The 14,560-nt window shown below is 32.2% G+C and overlaps 1 protein-coding gene across 8 annotated transcripts in view; it reads left to right on the top strand.

Moving 5' to 3' along the window:
- LOC149796283 (arf-GAP with Rho-GAP domain, ANK repeat and PH domain-containing protein 1-like) overlaps window positions 1-14,560 on the top strand; it is a 300,819-nt gene that overhangs the window by 171,398 nt on the left and 114,861 nt on the right. For all 8 annotated transcript variants that reach the window (XM_089960924.1, XM_089960927.1, XM_089960925.1 and 5 more), the window contains 3 exons: window positions 813-879; window positions 1,174-1,235; window positions 13,706-13,773. In XM_089960924.1, the coding sequence (XP_089817050.1) occupies window positions 813-879; window positions 1,174-1,235; window positions 13,706-13,773 (197 nt within the window). The remainder of the gene's footprint in view (window positions 1-812; window positions 880-1,173; window positions 1,236-13,705; window positions 13,774-14,560) is intronic.

Below are 14,560 nucleotides of genomic sequence, written 5' to 3' on the forward strand. Positions count from 1 at the left end.
TATTTTTCATATTTTTGTCCTTCCCATATCTTCACGTGAAAAATATATCCTTGTATTTTCATGAGTGAAAATATAAGATTTCTGATCATACCATGCGACCCTTGATTGTGTGTGACTACAAAAGTTGCATTTGCAGCAACAAAAATGAGTATTTTGTAAGAAGGAAGAAATAAAGGGAAACTTACTTACCTTTCATACATGGAATTAAGTTTTGGTAAAGAAATTTGACCAGATGCCATTCATGTCTTTCAAGTTATTTCCCCTTACTTCCTTGACAATGATGACAAAGCTGATTGATGAATTGCTGACTTGCATTGTTTTCATATAGAACAGATAGTTTATAAAGCAATAAAAATGTAATTTACTACAACAGGTTAGGTCAACCCATTGCTGCCAATTTCTTATGTCCTGTATGTTTATGTGAACAGATTAGGTCAACCCAATGTTGCCAATTCCTTAAGCCGTATATATTTATGTGAACAGGTTCGGTCAACCCAATGTTGCCAATTTCTTAAGTCGTGTATATTTATGTGAACAGGTTAGGTCAACCCAATGCTGTCGATTTCTTAAGTCATGTATATTTATGTAAATAGCCCATGAAAGAGAGGTAAATTTATGAAAAGGGGGCGGGGTGAGCATATTGTGCCAAAAGGAGTGAGTTTAATCTTTTAACCTACTGGAGCAAGTTTGGTATATAGTAAAAATAAATTTTTCTTTTTCTCTTTAAAATATCATGTTTTGTTTACCACACTATGAACTATATCTGATATTAACATAAGAAACAAAATAACATCCATTTCTTTTTTTTTCAGGCCAGGCTGGCAAGAATGAAAATTAGTCACCAGGGTTATTTGTACAAAACGGGGCCTAATATGAAAGGTAATGATCCACGATCATATTGTACTTCATAAAGAAGTCTTTTCAGATATGAAATTTTCACATCATATGAATGGAATTGGTCCGGGAACATCTTTAGTTGTTTAAATAGTTAATATTGTCAAATGATCAATACCAGCCAGGGCATGTGACTACAAAGGTCCCAGAATGTAATCTTGAAGTTGATATGATGGTATAGATTTCACTTTGATGTATCTTTCAAGTAATTTCTGAGATTTTTCTGGTTTTTATTCTGTTTTCATGTTCTCACATATGACTCATGGCTTGATCTTTCAGATTTTTTGCGGCGCTGGTGTGTTGTAGAGCATGGATGTATCAGCTACTTTGTGGATGAGCAGGTTAGTAGTTTGCCCTGTGACATGCATAAAGTATGAAACTTTACACATAGCTGGTATTCCATGTGTCACAAAACCTGTATGCCACTTGACACATAGCAATTATGCAGCTTTACATATAGCTGGTATTCCACTTGACACATAACATGTATGCCAATTGACACATAGTAAATATGACACCTTACACATAGCTAGTGTTCCACCTGACACCTAACCAGAATTCCACTGGACACACAGCCAGTTGTCATGTGACACAGATTTTTTACACTGGACAGATAACCAGGATGCTACTTGAAACATAGTATGCCACTTGACACATAGCTAGTATTCCACTTGTAAACAGTATGCCACATGATACATAGCCAGTATGCCACTTTACACAATACCAAGTTTCCACTGGATTCTTAAGTATGCCACTAACACATATATATTAGTCCACTTGACACATAACCAATATTCCACTTAACACGAGGGTGGGGTGGCAGGTAGCCAATCACTGCCATCTGACCTAGGTCCACATGGGTTCAGGTCATGGGCTCAGCCCATGTGGGTTTGGGAGAAAGCTTGCCAGTAGCAGTTATAATGGGCACTGTATGGTATATTGTGTGCTGAAAAACGATGTTAAGTGGTAACATTTTGACACATAGTAAGGCTGCCACTTGACACGCATAGTAAGGACTTCACTTGAAGCAATTGTAAGGATATCACTTGATGCATAGTAAGGATGTCACTTGATGCATAGTAAGGATGGCACTTGATGCATAGTATGGATGGCACTTGATGCATAGTATGGATGGCACTTGATGCATAGTAAGGATGTCACTTGATGCATAGTAAGGATGTCACTTGATGCATAGTAAGGATGTCACTTGATGCATAGTATGGATGGCACTTGATGATGCATAGTAAGGATATCACTTGATGCATAGTAACTGTCACTTGATGCAATAGTAAGGATGTCACTTAATGCATAGTAAGATGGCACTTGATGCATAGTAAGGACTTCACTTGAAGCAATTGTAAGGATATCACTTGATGCATAGTAAGGATGTCACTTGATGCATAGTAAGGATGGCACTTGATGCATAGTATGGATGGCACTTGATGCATAGTAAGGATGGCACTTGATGCAATAGTAAGGATGTCACTTGATGCATAGTAAGGATGGCACTTGATGCATAGTATGGATGACACTTGATGCATAGTAAGGATGGCACTTGATGCATAGTAAGGATGGCACTTGATGCATAGTATGGATGGCACTTGATGCGTAGTAAGGATATCACTTGATGCATAGTGACAGTGTCACTTGATGCAATAGTAAGGATGTCACTTGATGCATAGTAAGGATGTCACTTGATGCATAGTAAGGATGACACTTGATGCATAGTAAGGATGGCACTTGATGCAATAGTAAGGATGGCACTTGATGCATAGTAAGGATGGCACTTGATGCAATAGTAAGGATGGCACTTGATGCATAGTAAGGATATAACTTGATGCAGTAGTAAGGATGACATTTGATGCATATTAAGGAATTCACTTGATGCAATAGTAATGATGTTACTTGATGCAATAGTAAGGATATCTCTTGACACACATAGTAAGGATGTCACCTGAAGCAATAGTAAGGATGTCAGTTGATGCATAGTAAGGATATGAAGCAATATTAAGGATGTCACTGGATGCAATAGTAAGAATATCACTTGATACAGTAGTAAGGATGGCACTTGATGCATAGTAAGGATATCACTTGATGCAGTAGTAAGGATGGCACTGGATGCATAGTATGGATGGTACTTGATGCATTGTATGGATGGCACTTGATGCATAGTAAGGATGGCACTGGATGCATAGTAAGGATATCACTTGATGCAATAGTAATGATGTCACTTGATGCAATAGTAAGGATATCTCTTGACCCACATAGTAAGGACATCACCTGAAGCAATAGTAAGGATGTCATTTGATGCATAGTAAGGATATGAAGCAATATTAAGGATGTCACTGGATGCAATAGTAAGAATGTCACTTGATGCATAGTAACAATGTCACTTGATGCATAGTAAGGATGTCACTTGATGCATAGTATGGATGGCACTTGATGCATAGTAAGGATGGTGCTTGATGCATAGTAAGGATATCACTTGATGCAATAGTAATGACATCACTTTATGCAATAGTAAGGATATCTCTTGACACACACAGTAAGAATGTCAGTTGATGCATAGTAAGGATATGAAGCAATATTAAGGATGTCACTGGATGCAATAGTAAGAATATCACTTGATGCATAGTAACAATGTCACTTGATGCAATAGTAAGGATGTCACTTGATGCATAGTAAGGATGGCACTTGATGCATAGTAAGGACATCACTTGATGCATAGTTAGGATGCAACTTGACACGTAGTAAGGGCATCACTTGAAGCAATGGTAAAGTTGACACTTGATGTATGGTAAGGATGTCACTTGATGCATAGTAAGGATGTCACTTGATGCATAGTAAGGATGTCACTTGATGCATAGTAATGATGTCACTTGATGCAATAGTAAGGATGTCACTTGATAAATAGCAGGAATGTCACTTGATGCGTAGTAAGGATGTCACTTGATGCATAGTTAGGATGTAACGATGCATAGTAAGGATGTCACTTGACAAATAGTAAAAGGTGTCACTTGATACATGGTAAGGATGTCACTTGATGCATACTTAGGATGTCACTTGACACATAATAAGGTTGCCACTTGATGTATAGTAAGGATGTTACTCGATACATAGGATGTCATTTGATATGTCATGTCATTTGATGCATTAGTAAGAATGTCACTTGATACATAGTACAGGTATCACTTGATGCATAGTGAGCATGTCACTTGATGAATAGTAAGAGTAAGGATGTGACTCGACTCATTGTAAGGATGTCACTTGATACATAGTAAGAATGTCACTTGATACATAGGATGTCACATGACAGATAGTAAGGACATCACTTCATACATAGTAAGAGTAAGAATGTGATTCGACACATTGTAAGGATGTCACTTGATACATAGTAAGGATGTCATTCAACGCATAGTAAAGATGTCACTTGATACATAGGATGTCACATGACAAATAGTAAGGATGTCACTTGATACATGGTAAGGATGTCACTTGATACATAGTGAGCATGTCACTTGATGCATAGTAAGAGTAAGGATTTGACTCGACGCATTGTAAGGATGTCACTTGATACATAGTAAGAATGTCACTTGATACATAGGATGTCACATGACAGATAGTAAGGACATCACTTCATACATAGTAAGAGTAAGAATGTGTTTTGATACATTGTAAGGAAGTCACTTGATACATAGTAAGGATGTCATTCAACGCATAGTAAAGGTGTCACTTGATACATAGGATGTCACATGACAATAAGGATATCACTTGATACATAGGATGTCACATGACAGATAGTAAGGATGTCACTTGATACATAGGGGGCGCTCACCAGTTAATATGTACTTTTGAGAGAGTGACGTATGTAAGGTGAAGTAGTTCGCATTTAAAACATGCACAGTGGAGAGAATGTTGGCATACCTCTATGTTACATTAATGTAATGTGGATGATATTTCTTTGGATATTGTTCATTTGGAAATTTTACATGATTTAAGCACACTGCTAACTAAATTGACTGCTCCCTTGTGTTAAAGAATCAGCCTGAATTAGTCTAAAGTACACTATACATAGCAGCTATTAAAATAGGAAAAATGAATTTTGCCAGACTATACAATACCAGCTTCTGAAAGTGCAATGAATGAATTACCAAATATATACAATGTAAAAGAAGTTATTGGCTCTTTTTTATACAATTTACCTCTGAAGTTCAGGAAGTGACAATGACCAAGTAGAGCTAGCACTTTTTTGAAAGGTGCACATCTGAAGTAAGGCCAAGATGTATGCTCAATAACCCATATTACACCCATCAATCATACACCAAAATAAAGGGAATTAAAGGTTCTTTGAATTAAAACTAAGATATACAAGGTCTTTTTTAAATAGCCAGTATAACCAGTGAGGAAAGCCAGGGAAATTCTTTTTCTTTAAAATCTTAACCCTATGCAAAATACGAAACTGTAGAGTGCCACCATAGTAAGGATGTCACTTGATACATATGATGTCACATGACAGATAGTAAGGATGTCACTTGATACATAGGATGTCACATGACATAGTAAGGATGTCACTTGATACATAGGATGTCACATGACATAGTAAGGATGTCACTTGATTCATAGTAAGGATGTCACTCGCTACATAGGATGTCACATGACAGATAGTAAGGATGTCACTTGACACATACAAGGGATGTCACTTGATTGATAGCTAGCATTAGACTTAATACATAGCTAGTATTCTGCTGGACACATATTAAGGGTGTCACTTGACACATAGGATGTGGAATTTAAGCTAATACCGATACTTATGGAGATATTCTTGTCAGTCTTGTTTTACAATCAAGAAAGATTGTACTGTTATCAGTAGTTTGGTATCATGCATGAAAAAGAGCCATAAATCTATACAGATACTGGAAGTAATGCTCAAATCATCTAGTGAGTATACTCTGATAATTAATAGTTACATATTTGTGAAGTTTGCCATGGCATATTAACACTTCCATTTCTGTAAAAAAAATTTGAGGTCTGCACTGATGCTGTTAAATTAATATTTACAATTTGGTTACATTTTTATGAAGTTTGCACTGATACTGTTAAATTAATATTTACGATTTGGTTATATTTTTTGTGAGGTTTGCACTGATACTGTTAAATTAATATTTACAATTTGGTTATATTTTTATGAAGTTTGCCCTGACACATTAATATTTATAGTTTGGTTACATTTTTATAAAGTTTGATTCAAGCATTTAATCAGATTCCATTCTTAATTCATTGATTCCATTTAATTTTATGTCAAAGTCCAGATAATTTACTTTTTATCAAAAGCAAACAGCATGAAACTCCTTATATTACAAATAAGTTGAGAGAAATCAATGTGTAAAATTACAAGTCACTATGACCTACTTTTGAGGATTTAGTCCTATAACTAACCAAAGGAGGTTGATGTAGCTTGAGACTTAATAAGTGTCAATCATTTGATCTTATTAGGTATTTGCTTCATAGATTTAACTAATAAACTTATTGTTTTCATTTTTCACTCATTTGTATTTAGCCAGAATCCTTCAGACAAAATTAGGCCATCATTTTCTTTGCACACATTATAATGGTATATTATGACACACTGGTTACCCTATTAGGATTCATAAAGCTCCTTTAAGAATACAGTTTTGTCCCTCTTCTTATGAGAGGTGCCCTCACACCCCTTTCACACATTGTATGAGCTGGTGACCTTCTCATTGTAGATGGGTAGCTTTATGTGAGGAAGATAATTGTGCAGGGATTTAATTCTGAAAACTGTCCATGTGTTTTACACAGTAGCCTTGGTCAGCAGCTGGGATAATAATAATAATAATAATAATAATAATAATAAATACTCTATTTAATGAGGGTAACTGAGTTATAATATATTATTTTCCACTGAAGCCTTCAGGACAAAAAACTTGTAAATACAAAAAATACAGGAAAAAGAAAGATAGTAAAGCACACTAAATACATTAAGCATAAAGCACAAAATGCAACTACATGAAATACTTATATTGTGTTTTACACAGTTGTGTTGGTCTTCAGTATGGATAATTTTTATAACGTGCTTTACACAGTTGTATTGGTCTACAGTATGGATAATTTTTATAATGTGCTTTACACAGTTGTGTTGGTCGACAGTATGGATAATTTTTGTAATGTTCTTTACACAATTATATTGGTCTACAGTATGGATAATTTTTGTAATGTGCTTTACACAGTTGTATTGGTCTTCAGTATGGATAATTTTTATAATGTGCTTTACACAGTTGTGTTGGTCGACAGTATGGATAATTTTTATAATGTGCTTTACACAGTTGTGTTGGTCTTCAGTATGGATAATTTTTATAATGTGCTTTACACAGTTGTATTGGTCTTCAGTATGGATAATGTTTGTAATGTGCTTTACACAGTTGTGTTGGTCTACAGTATGGATAATTTTTATAATGTGCTTTACACAGTTGTATTGGTCGACAGTATGGATAATTTTTATCATGTGTTTTACACAGTTGTATTGGTCTTCAGTATGGATAATGTTTGTAATGTGCTTTACACAGTTGTATTGGTCTTCAGTATGGATAATTTTTATAATGTATTTTACACAGTTGTATTGGTCTACAGTATGGATAATTTTTATCATGTGCTTTACACAGTTGTATTGGTCTTCAGTATGGATAATTTTTATAATGTATTTTACACAGTTGTATTGGTCTACAGTATGGATAATTTTTATAATGTGCTTTACACAGTTGTATTGGTCTACAGTATGGATAATTTTTTTCATGTGTTTTACACAGTTGTATTGGTCTACAGTATGGATAATTTTTATAATGTGCTTTACACAGTTGTATTGGTCTTCAGTATGGATAATTTTTATAATGTATTTTACACAGTTGTATTGGTCTACAGTATGGATAATTTTTATAATGTGCTTTACACAGTTGTATTGGTCTTCAGTATGGATAATGTTTGTACTGTGTTTTACACAGTTGTATTGGTCTACAGTATGGATAATTTTTGTAATGTGCTTTACACAGTTGTATTGGTCTTCAGTATGGATAATTTTTGTAATGTTCTTTACTCAATTATATTGGTATACAGTATGGATAATTTTTGTAATGTGCTTTACACAGTTGTATTGGTCTTCAGTATGGATAATTTTTGTAATGTTCTTTACACAATTATATTGGTCTTCAGTATGGATAATGTTTGTAATGTGTTTTACACAGTTGTATTGGTCTACAGTATGGATAATTTTTATAATGTGCTTTACACAGTTGTATTGGTCTACAGTATGGATAATTTTTATCATGTGTTTTACACAGTTGTATTGGTCTACAGTATGGATAATTTTTATAATGTGCTTTACACAGTTGTATTGGTCTTCAGTATGGATAATTTTTATAATGTATTTTACACAGTTGTATTGGTCTACAGTATGGATAATTTTTATAATGTGCTTTACACAGTTGTATTGGTCTTCAGTATGGATAATGTTTGTACTGTGTTTTACACAGTTGTATTGGTCTACAGTATGGATAATTTTTGTAATGTGCTTTACACAGTTGTATTGGTCTTCAGTATGGATAATTTTTGTAATGTTCTTTACTCAATTATATTGGTATACAGTATGGATAATTTTTGTAATGTGCTTTACACAGTTGTATTGGTCTTCAGTATGGATAATTTTTGTAATGTTCTTTACACAATTATATTGGTCTTCAGTATGGATAATGTTTGTAATGTGTTTTACACAGTTGTATTGGTCTACAGTATGGATAATTTTTGTAATGTGCTTTACACAGTTGTATTGGTCTTCAGTATGGATAATTTTTGTAATGTGCTTTACACAGTTGTATTGGTCTTCAGTATGGATAATTTTTGTAATGTGCTTTACACAGTTGTATTGGTCTACAGTATGGATAATTTTTGTAATGCGTTTTACACAGTTGTATTGGTCTACAGTATGGATAATTTTTATAATGTGCTTTACACAGTTGTGTTGGTCTTCAGTATGGATAATGTTTGTAATGTGTTTTACACAGTTGTATTGGTCTACAGTATGGATAATTTTTGTAATGTGCTTTACACAATTATATTGGTCTTCAGTATGGATAATGTTTGTAATGTGTTTTACACAGTTGTATTGGTGTACAGTATGGATAATTTTTGTAATGTGCTTTACACAGTTGTATTGGTCTACAGTATGGATAATTTTTGTAATGCGTTTTACACAGTTGTATTGGTCTAAAGTATGGATAATGTTTGTAATGTATTTTACACAGTTGTATTGGTCTACAGTATGGATAATTTTTATAATGTGCTTTACACAGTTGTATTGGTCTTCAGTATGGATAATGTTTGTAATGTGTTTTACACAGTTGTATTGGTGTACAGTATGGATAATTTTTGTAATGTGCTTTACACAGTTGTATTGGTCTACAGTATGGATAATTTTTGTAATGCGTTTTACACAGTTGTATTGGTCTAAAGTATGGATAATGTTTGTAATGTGTTTTACACAGTTGTATTGGTGTACAGTATGGATAATTTTTGTAATGTGCTTTACACAGTTGTATTGGTCTTCAGTATGGATAATGTTTGTAATGTTCTTTACTCAATTATATTGGTATACAGTATGGATAATTTTTGTAATGTGCTTTACACAGTTGTATTGGTCTACAGTATGGATAATTTTTGTAATGCGTTTTACACAGTTGTATTGGTCTTCAGTATGGATAATTTTTGTAATGTTCTTTACACAATTATATTGGTCTACAGTATGGATAATTTTTGTAATGCATTTTACACAGTTGTATTGGTCTAAAGTATGGATAATTTTTGTAATGTTCTTTACTCAATTATATTGGTATACAGTATGGATAATTTTTGTAATGTGTTTTATGCATTTGTATTGGTCTTTAGTATGGATAATTTTTGTAATGCGTTTTACACAGTTGTATTGGTCTAAAGTATGGATAATTTTTGTAATGTGCTTTACACAGTTGTATTGGTCTACAGTATGGATAATTTTTGTAATGTGCTTTACACAGTTGTATTGGTCTAAAGTATGGATAATTTTTGTAATGTGTTTTACACAGTTGTATTGGTCTACAGTATGGATAATTTTTGTAATGTGTTTTATGCATTTGTATTGGTCTTTAGTATGGATAATATTTATCATGTGTTTTAACAGCAGTGTGGCAGTTTATAGAGACGTCAAGCACTAGGGCAACATGCTGCAGACATGTAGCATCATGTCCAACCTAGTCACATTATCCTGATGCCAGGCTGACCATTCCTAACACTAATCTCTTAATGCTGAGTGCCCAGTGAGGCAGCTGCTTGTACCATTTTTATAAGTCTCTGGTATGACTTGGCTGGGGGTTCAAACCCATGATTTCCCACATCTGAGTGGTCTACAGTGTGGATAATGTTTATAATAGATGTTACACAGTAATATTGGTGTACAGTATGGATGTTTATAATGTATGTTATACAGTAGTATTGGTCTACAGTATGGATGTTTATAATGTTTATTACACAGTTAGAGTATTGGTCTACAGTATGGATGTTTATAATGTATGTTATACAGTAGTATTGGTCTACAGTATGGATGTTTATAATGTATATTATACAGTAGTATTGGTCTGCAGTATGGATGTTTATAATATATATTATACAGTAATATTGGTCTACAATATGGATGTTTATAATATATATTATACAGTAGTATTGCTCTACAGTATGGATGTTTATAATGTATGTTATACAGTTAGAATATTGGTCTACAGTATGGATGTTTATAATGTATGTTATACAGTTAGAGTATTGGTCTACAGTATGGATGTTTATAATATATATTATACAGTAGTATTGGTCTACAGTATGGATGTTTGTAATATATATTATATAGTAATATTGGTCTACAGTAAGAATGTTTATGATGTACGTTATACAGTTAGTGTATTGGTCTACAGTATGGATGTTTGTAATGTATGTTATACAGTTAGAGTATTGGTGTACAGTATGGATGTTTATAATATATGTTATACAGTAATATTGATCTACAGTATGGATGTTTATAATGTATGTTATACAGTTAGAGTATTGGTGTACAGTATGGATGTTTATAATATATGTTATACAGTTAGAGTATTGGTCTACAGTATGGATGTTTGTAATATATGTTATACATTAGTAATGGTCTACAGTATGGATGTTTGTAATGTATGTTATACAGTTAGAATATTGGTGTACAGTATGGATGTTTATAATATATGTTATACAGTAATATTGATCTACAGTATGGATGTTTATAATGTATGTTATACAGTTAGAGTATTGGTGTACAGTATGGATGTTTATAATATATGTTATACAGTAATATTGATCTACAGTATGGATGTTTATAATGTATGTTATACAGTTAGAGTATTGGTGTACAGTATGGATGTTTATAATATATGTTATACAGTTAGAGTATTGGTCTACAGTATGGATGTTTGTAATATATGTTATACATTAGTAATGGTCTACAGTATGGGTGTTTATTATGTATGTTATACAGTAATATTGGTCTACAGTATGGATGTTTATAATGTATATTATACAGTTAGAGTATTGGTGTACAGTATGGATGTTTATAATATATGTTATACAGTTAGAGTATTGGTCTACAGTATGGATGTTTGTAATATATGTTATACATTAGTAATGGTCTACAGTATGGATGTTTATTATGTATATTATACAGTTAGAGTATTGGTCTACAATATGGATGTTTATAATATATATTATACAGTTAGAGTATTGGTCTACAGTATGGATGTTTATAATATATATTATACAGTTAGAGTATTGGTCTACAGTATGGATGTTTATACTTATGTTATACATAAGTATTGGTCTACAGTATGGATGTTTATAATATATATTATACAGTAGTATTGGTCTACAGTATGGATGTTTATAATATATATTGTACAGTAATATTGGTCTACAGTATGGATGTTTATAATATATGTTATACAGTTAGAGTATTGGTCTATAGTATGGATGTTTGTAATATATATTATATAGTAATATTGGTCTACAGTAAGAATGTTTATGATGTACGTTATACAGTTAGAGTATTGGTCTACAGTATGGATGTTTATAATATATCTTATACAGTTAGAGTATTGGTCTACAGTATGGATATTTATAACATATGTTATACATAAGTATTGGTCTACAGTATGGATGTTTATAATATATATTATACAGTAATATTGATCTACAGTATGGATGTTTATAATGTATGTTATACAGTTAGAGTATTGGTGTACAGTATGGATGTTTATAATATATCTTATACAGTTAGAGTATTGGTCTACAGTATGGATGTTTGTAATATATGTTATACATTAGTAATGGTCTACAGTATGGATGTTTATAATATATATTATACAGTAGTATTGGTCTACAGTATGGATGTTTATAATGTATATTACACAGTAGCACTGGTCTACAGTATGGATGTTTATAATGTATATTATACAGTAGTATTGGTCTACAGTATGGATGTTTATAATATATATTATACAGTAGTATTGGTGTACAGTATGGATGTTTATAATGTATATTATACAGATAGAGTATTGGTCTACAGTATGGATGTTTATAATATATATTATATAGTTAGAGTATTGGTCTACAGTATGAATGTTTGTAATATATGTTATACATTAGTATTGGTCTACAGTATTGATGTTTATAATATATGTTATACATTAGTATTGGTCTACAGTATGGATGTTTATATAACATATGTTATACAGTTAGAGTATTGGTCTATAGTATGGATGTTTATAATATATGTTATACAGTAGTATTGGTCTATAGTATGGATGTTTATAATATATGTTATACAGTAGTATTGGTCTATAGTATGGATGTTTATAATATATGTTATACAGTAGTATTGGTCTACAGTATGGATGTTTATAACATATGTTATACAGTTAGAGTATTGGTCTATAGTATGGATGTTTATAATATATGTTATACAGTAATATTGGTCTACAGTATGGATGTTTATAATATGTTATACAGTTAGAGTATTGGTGTACAGTATGGATGTTTATAATATATATTATACAGTAGTATTGGTCTTCAGTATGGATGTTTATAACATATGTTATACAGTTAGAGTATTGGTCTTCAGTATGGATGTTTATAATATATATTATACAGTAGTATTGGTCTACAGTATGGATGTTTATAACATATGTTACACAGTTAGAGTATTGGTCTACAGTATGGATGTTTATAATATATGTTATACAGTAGTATTGGTCTTCAGTATGGATGTTTATAACATATGTTATACAGTTAGAGTATTGGTCTACAGTATGGATGTTTATAATATATATTATGCAGTAGTATTGGTCTTCAGTATTGATGTTTATAACGTATGTTATACAGTTAGAGTATTGGTCTACAGTATGGATGTTTATAATATATGTTATACAGTAGTATTGGTCTACAGTATGGATGTTTATAATATATGTTATACATCAGTATTGGTCTACAGTATGGATGTTTATAATATATATTATACAGTGGTATTGGTCTACAGTATGGATGTTTATAACATATGTTATACATCAGTATTGGTCTACAGTATGGATGTTTATAATATATATTATACAGTAGTATTGATCAACAGTATGGATGTTTATAACATATGTTATACAGTTAGAGCATTGATCTACAGTATTTTCTTCTTTTTGGTTTTCAGAGCACAGTATTTAAAGACAGAGTGGACGGTGACTTACTCCTCTCTATTCAGAACAGTAACAGAGACAGGCAAGTCACACAACCACACATTAGGCTTAAATGACTGCATAGTTAATTTTGATGATGATGATGATGATAATGATGATAACTGTACTGTTAAAGATGTATGTTTATAAATACAATTATGTTATCTATTTGAAGGTAAAAACTAGCTGACACAAGTGAAGTGGTTAATCTATTTAGTGTTATACAAATATTTAAAAAGGTAGTATTGTTCAAAACATTTCTATTTCAAAATTTAGAAATATTAATTTGAGTTTTTCTCAAATGATAATTGTAAGTGAGGTGCAGAGTAATGTTTTGACACTTCAGTTTTACAGAATTAGATTTTGATATGTCATGTGCTTGGCAGAATATGTTGCCTTCAGATGAATCGTTTCGAACTTTGTAAACATTGTCAAAGTTATCCAGAGGATATTATATAAATGATTATTTCCGATGAATTTTATGAATAAAATTCATTGATCTCAGTCATTTTCATGGGTAGATGTCAATGATCTCAATCATTTGCTTGCATGGGTCTCAATGTTCTCAGTCATTTGCATGCATGAGTTTCAGGGATCTGAGTCATTTGCATGCAAGGGTTTCAGGGATTTCAGTCATTTGGGGGTGCTCACCAGTTATTATGTACTTTTGAGAGAGTGACGTATGTAATGTGAAGTTGTTCACATTTAAAACCTGTACAATGGAGAGAATGTTGGCATACCTCTATGCTACATTAATGTAATGTGGATGATATTTCTTTGGATATTGTACTTTTGGAAATTGTACATGATTTAAGCACACTGCCAACTAA

Source organism: Sinohyriopsis cumingii, chromosome 6 (assembly GCF_028554795.1).
Source record: "Sinohyriopsis cumingii isolate HCF-2022 chromosome 6, ASM2855479v2, whole genome shotgun sequence".
Lineage (NCBI taxonomy): Eukaryota > Metazoa > Mollusca > Bivalvia > Unionida > Unionidae > Sinohyriopsis > Sinohyriopsis cumingii.